The sequence below is a fragment of the Lactuca saligna genome, chromosome 4 (genome assembly GCF_052625555.1).
Source record: "Lactuca saligna cultivar CGN05327 chromosome 4, ASM5262555v1, whole genome shotgun sequence".
Lineage (NCBI taxonomy): Eukaryota > Viridiplantae > Streptophyta > Magnoliopsida > Asterales > Asteraceae > Lactuca > Lactuca saligna.
This window is the reverse complement of record NC_136420.1, coordinates 297,325,034-297,331,531: the sequence shown is the minus strand read 5'-3', so window position 1 is coordinate 297,331,531 and position 6,498 is coordinate 297,325,034. Positions and strand designations below refer to the sequence as shown.

Here is a 6,498-nt window from a genome sequence, read left to right as displayed (position 1 = left end):
ATTTTCATATTCCGTCAAAAATTAAGATATATACAACTCGAAGTTAAATTTTCAAAACAAAATCCAATGACAATCCAACGATTTGATAATACAATCTACATCCATTGATAAAATACATGTTTTTTTGGTAATCAAGAGTTAATTCTCAATTGATTAGAATCCAAATATGTTACTATATGGTATATAGCATTAAATTGGATTTTTCACAAGATTGATATATAACTTCAATATTAAATTGAAAACCACATCCACATGATGCCAAATTGTTTCCACCCCCATTTTGGCCATTGAGAGACATTGTATATGATTAATTAAGAACACCGACTCCCATACTCCGTACCGATAACGACGTCGTTTCCTGATCAAGCTGCTTTGTGTACAAGTAACACACAACGTTGCTTACCCTATCCCTTTTCCGATTGAACTATACCCGAATCACCACGGCGGCCGGCGATCTGAATCTCCTGGAAGTTCCGATTTCACAATGTCATGGTGGGCTCGATCTATCGCTAACACCCTACAATTTAACGCCGATGACGATGAGGACTCCGAACAACACCGTATGAACAATAATAACAACAACAACAACACAGACAAAGATCTATCGACAGATCAACAAAGCGAAGACGATGATTCTCCTTTAACTCCAGGACGAGGAGTCAAAGAAGACTTATCAGAGATCACAAAAACCCTAACTCGTCAATTATGGGGCGTCGCCTCTTTTCTCGCTCCTCCTCCGCCTCCTGCTGAACACTCTAATGAACAATCAGATCCTGAAGATCCTGAAGATGCTTCCCCGGAGGGGATTTCCGGAATACGCAGAGACTTTGCCGAGATCGGAGGGAGGTTTCGTAGTGGAATTTCTAAGCTTTCTACTAATATAGATGTATCGGAGATCACAAAAATGGCTACGAATTTTCTTCAGCTGTCACCGGACGGTGACGATTACCAGTTGTCTAGGGATGCTAATGCAATTGGTGTTACGGATGAAGTTGTGGCTTTTGTTAGGGATATCACGATGCATCCGGAGACTTGGTTGGATTTTCCTCTACCTGAGGATGAAGACGACGATGAAGGTAAACTGTAAACATATACTTATACTTGAACCTTTGCCTGTTCATCATAATAGTTTTATATTACCTAGTTTTCAATTGAATCTTCTTGTACCATGCTCACCCTTGCTAATCATTAATTCTTCGTGATACTTGATCCCAATTTAGTTGTTCCATAGTGTTAATATCTTTCTCTAACAGAAGTGTTTAGCTCAATGGAGCAACTTCTATTTGTTTCCATCATCTAAAGCAACTTAAATTAAGCTTGTGCTTTCTTATTTACCAGATTTTGAGCTGTCTGATGCACAACAAGAACACGCATTGACTGTAGAAAGCTTAGCACCAAGATTAGCTGCTCTTAGGATCGAACTCTGTCCAGGTTATATGAGTGAAAACTCTTTCTGGAAGATATATTTTGTACTTTTGCATCCAAGACTCGAATCTCAAGCCGCTGAACTTCTTTCAACACCCGAGGTAAATTTCAATCAATTTTCTGTTCTTTCTTTCTTTCAAATTCCAATAATTTTGGGGAAACAACCATTCAAATTCGATACAGATTGTGAAAGCCAGAGCTTCATTGACACGTGAAATGAAGGATCGATCTAAATTACAAACAAATGAGGAAGAAGAGTCAGGAAACAAGTTCCCTTTCTCTGAGCAAAAACCAAAACCAGACGATGTTTCTTTACCATCTGGTCCACAACCGGAATCGGAATTGACGGAAAAACATCCGATTCCGATTCCAATTCCGACCGAAGAGGTTCAAGTTATAGACAAGTCAGTAATCCAAGAGGAACCACGAAATGACACAAAACCCGAAGCTCACAATGTCGTTGAATCTAACGATGAAGACGATTGGTTGAAGGAGGAAACATCGGAAAACGTGATTCCGATTCCGATTGAGAACGATGAGGACGTGTCGTTTAGTGATCTTGAGGAGGAAGATGGTCCGGAATCATCGATGAAAGAGTCGCGGGATTGGGTTCAGCTCGGGGAGAGTTCTGGTAAGCAGGGGAATAAGGGTAAGGTGGAGATGAAGGAATCTAATGATTGGCTTGATGTTGATGACATTGATGTTGCATGATTATGTTTTTATAGTATTTTTTTTTTTGTTTTTATTTTTTTTTTATTTTGCAATTGATTGTTAATGAAGTACTTGTGTATAATATTTTCTTGTTTATGGTTTCTTGAAATGTGAATGTATATAAATCTGGAATGTGAATGTGGTAAACAATAAGATAATTGATGATTATGTTTTGTGTTTTTATATTTCTGCATTATTATATATAAAGAGTTTACGTTGCATTTACCACACTTTGTATTATGGTTTAAAAGCAAATGGTAAACTGCACCATTTCATAACCTCTCCATCAACTCGAGTGAAATTTTGGTAGTCAACTTTAGTCCTTTCGATTTGGATTTTATACATATTTTATCTAATTTAATTTACTAGAAATCTCCCTAAAAGTTTTTGTATTTTGGCTCTATTGATAATAAAGTCAATGTTGATTTATTTGTTTTTGCATTTGGAACATTCTATTACTTGCAATTAAACAGTTGGAACTGGTTATTTTCAAATAACTACCAACAATCATAAGTTTTGATGGTTAAGCTTAAAAAATATTGCGAGTTTAGTGTATTTCATAGTCCAAAAACTTTTGATTGTGATTTTCGTCACAACACCATTATTTTTCTTATCATCATCATCTTTACCCTGATAAAATCACGATCAGGGGCAACAAATGCAAAAGAGAGCGAGTGTGTGAGAAGACTTGTAAAATTTTCTTATTGGTTCGCCGTCAAATTTTGAACTGAAAAGAGGGGATAGATTTTATAAACACAAACTACACACACCTAGTCGAAAGGGTGTGAATGTGAAGAAGGGATAACAATGGCAGTTTCGTTTTTTACGGTTTCTTAGTTCTTCATTTTTAGGACTACAAAAAGCCAATACAATCCTAATTTTTTCTTTTTTTCTTAACTATTTCTATTTTTTTAAATATCAGTTTGTTGAGATTATAAAAAATTATTTAACAAGAAACAAACGTAAAAGATTTTGTATCTAACATAAGTATATAACCAAAAAAAAAAAACCACCTTCTATTTAAAGTCAAATCAAATAATTAATTTCCCATTTATCTTGTTTTTCTTTTGTCCTTAAATAAACTTTACATTAGTTTTCATCTTTAATATATAAATGAGGAAAAAAAACAAAGGAAGTTAAGGGTAGAGATGGGAAATCTAAGGAGTATGGCTGCCATAATAAATTTCAAGGGCATTTTCGGAATGGATGTATGCCAGATTCTTATCCCACTCATCCGGATAATGTAGATTGCGAACGGGCCTCGTATTCTAAGGTTGCACCGTGTGGGTGCGGTCCCAGACCGCACTTTGTGCCACGTAGACCAGGAACACCGTCTCCAGACCGCAGTCTGGTGCGGTCTTGGCTAAGGGTGTAAACGAGCCGAGCCGAGCCCGAGCCTGACAAAGCTCGAGCTCGGCTCATTTAATTTGAGGAAGCTCGAGCTCGATTCGAGCCTTAAAATGAAGCTCGAGCTCGGCTCATGAATAATTTAGTGGGCTCGCGAGCCTAATCGAGCCTAAACGAGCCTCTATGTGTGTGTGTGTGTGTGTGTGTGTGTGTATATATATATATATGTGGGTGTGTGTGTGTGTATGTATTTATGTGTGTGTGTGTGTGTGTATATATATATATATATATATATATATATATATATATATAGAGGCTCGTTTAGGCTCGCGAGCCCATTAATTGAAGCTCGGCTCGAGCTCATTTAATAAACGAGCCTCATATTTAGGCTCGAGCTCGGCTCGGGCTCGTTTAATTCGATCTCGAGTCGAGCTTTTAACGAGTCGATCCCGAGTAGCTCACGAGTAGCTCGGCTCACTTACACCCCTAGTCTTGGCTGCACTGCGGTCCTTAAGTATCACGCTTTCTGATTGGTTGAAGGGAAAAATGGAGGATCGCCGGCTTTTGTATTTATTAATTTTTTTTCCTTTTTCTTTCTTATATATACATATCTAACATCATTTTTTTTCATAACACAATCTCTTGTCTCTCTCAAAAAACTTTTTTTAAAAAATCAACACTCTCTCAAAAATATCATCTTCTTCATCTTCTGAAGAATTTTAGACTATTTTTGAAACCGCTATTGTGTGTGTTCAAATGGCGGAACAAACATACAACGTTGTATGTAACAACGCAACTGCAAGTTCTCAACGGAGAACACGAAGATATATTTATAGAAATCGTGAAGAAGCCAACCAACGTTTGGTGCAAGACTATTTTGCAGAGAATGCCACTTATCAAGGGTATTATTTTCGTAAGCGCTTCAGAATGCTCAAAGGTTTATTCGAATGTATAGTTGAAGACGTAACGAGGGAGTGCAGTTTTTTCCAACAACGCTACGATGCTAGAGGTACACCCGGTTTCACTCCCTTACAAAAATGCACGGCCGCACTTCGTCGGTTAGCATATGACATTCCGCCTGATGCGTTAGACGAAAGTTTTAGGATGTCTGCTAGGAAAGCACCAGACAGTCTCCATTTTTTCTGCAAAACTGTGATTCAGTTTTATGGTCCAAAATATTTACGTAAACCTACACGTAATGACATCCTGCAATTGCAAGCTCATCATGCTAATGTGCATGGGTTTCCTGGAATGCTAGGAAGCTTAGATTGTCTCCATTGGGCATGGGAAAATTGCCCTATAGCATATCATGGGCAATTTACCCGAGGTGATCATGGTCACCCAACGGTCATACTTGAAGCAGTTGCATCACAAGATATGTGGATTTGGCATGCTTTTTTTGGTTCTCCTGGTTCGATTAACGACATCAACGTTCTTAATCGTTCACCAATATTTAACAACATATACGATGGATCCACACCAGATTCTTCTTTTCAAGTGCGTGGAACGCCATATAAGTATGGTTATTATCTGGTTGATGGAATCTATCCTAAGTATGTTGTGTTTGTTAAATCGTTTACAGCTCCACATGGTTCTAGACAAAAGAAATTCAAGAGAGCTTAAGAAAGAGCTAGGAAGGATGTTGAGAGTACTTTTGGAGCTCTGAAGAAACGGTGGTTCATATTGAAAAAACCAGCAACTTATTTAGGCGAGGAAAAACTTCAAGAAATCATATATACATGTCTTATATTGCATAACATGATTATTGAAGACGAAGGAAGAGCGATATGTACATTTGACGAGGAAGAAACCATACCAGAGACACAACCAATAGAAATTGGTGGTGAAGAGTATATAAACAGGAGAGTAGAGATACGTTGCACTGAAACATTTCACAATCTTCGCAATGACTTGGTGGAACACATTTACGGGGTTCAAAACATTAACCTTAATTTGGATCCACCGGATGACCCCGAAGACGAGTTCTCGGAGAACAACTTTATGTACTTTGCTTTAGTTATTTTATTTGTGTTTTTTAAGTTTATAGGATTATTTAAATGTCATGTGTGTGGTTTTTGTGTTTTATTATATTTTATTTTTTATTTTTTTTGGTAATGCAATGTAATGTTTTTATTTATTTTATTTTATTTTATTTTATTTTCAAGTAATGAAAAAAAATTTTTTTTTATTAAAATAGAAGTTTTATTAAATTTAAATAGTTATAAAAAAAAGTTTTATTAAATTAAAATAGTTTAAAAAAAAAGGAATGTGTGGCACCACTCCCTTGGTGTGGCAACAAACTATACTTGAGTGGTAAAAAATAACATGATGCTTATGTGGTGGGGGGAGTGCGGTTTCGGTGACACCACACCCTCTAGCCAATCAATCTCCTCCAGAAAACCATTCCCCATATGTGATGTCAAAAACAAAAGTTGCACCGGGAGTAGGGATGTTCAAAATCGGATATTCGAAAATTCGGGTATCCGAAAATTTGGATAGTCGATTTTTGATATCCGAATCCGTATCCGAAATTCATTAATTTTAAATAAATATCCACATTTGAACATCTGATCCATAAAATCACCGCAACTCTTAAAATTAATAATAGCAACTATCTTAAATCTTGCGACATAGATGGATATTGATAGCAACAAATAAATATATGTAGCATTTACTTAATAGTTTTTTATTATAAGCCAACAAACCAAGATTATAACAGACAAATATATAACGATTGTAAATGGAAAGGTTTGCAATAAAAGTTTGGAAAGAATGGTCACGAAAAAGTTGAAAATGGTGGGGAGCATTAGTCCATTAAGCATGTCAATGTTTCTAATTTCTCCTTTTAAAATATTAAAAAAATAGAAAAAAATTATTTTTTTCGGATATCGGATATCCGAAATATGTGAAACTTTATAAATTCACTATCCGTATCCGAATCCGAAAAATCGGATATCTGAAATTCGGATATCCGAAAATCTGGATATCCGAAATTTCGGATCGAATTTTCGAATT

At 36.3% G+C, this 6,498-nt stretch overlaps 2 protein-coding genes across 2 annotated transcripts; both read left to right on the top strand.

Annotated features, from left to right (window-relative positions):
- The first annotated feature begins 264 nt into the window (after window positions 1-264).
- LOC145043836 (BSD domain-containing protein) lies at window positions 265-2,319 on the top strand. Its single transcript, XM_078992599.1, has 3 exons — window positions 265-1,076; window positions 1,339-1,526; window positions 1,609-2,319. The coding sequence occupies exons 1-3, from the start codon at window positions 485-487 to the stop codon at window positions 2,134-2,136; spliced, it is 1,308 nt and encodes a 435-aa protein (XP_078848725.1). The 5' UTR covers window positions 265-484; the 3' UTR covers window positions 2,137-2,319.
- A 1,920-nt stretch (window positions 2,320-4,239) lies between these two features.
- LOC145040795 (uncharacterized) lies at window positions 4,240-5,106 on the top strand. Its single transcript, XM_078988688.1, has one exon. It carries the CDS (start codon window positions 4,240-4,242, stop codon window positions 5,104-5,106), a length of 867 nt encoding a protein of 288 aa, XP_078844814.1.
- Window positions 5,107-6,498: the final 1,392 nt, after the last annotated feature.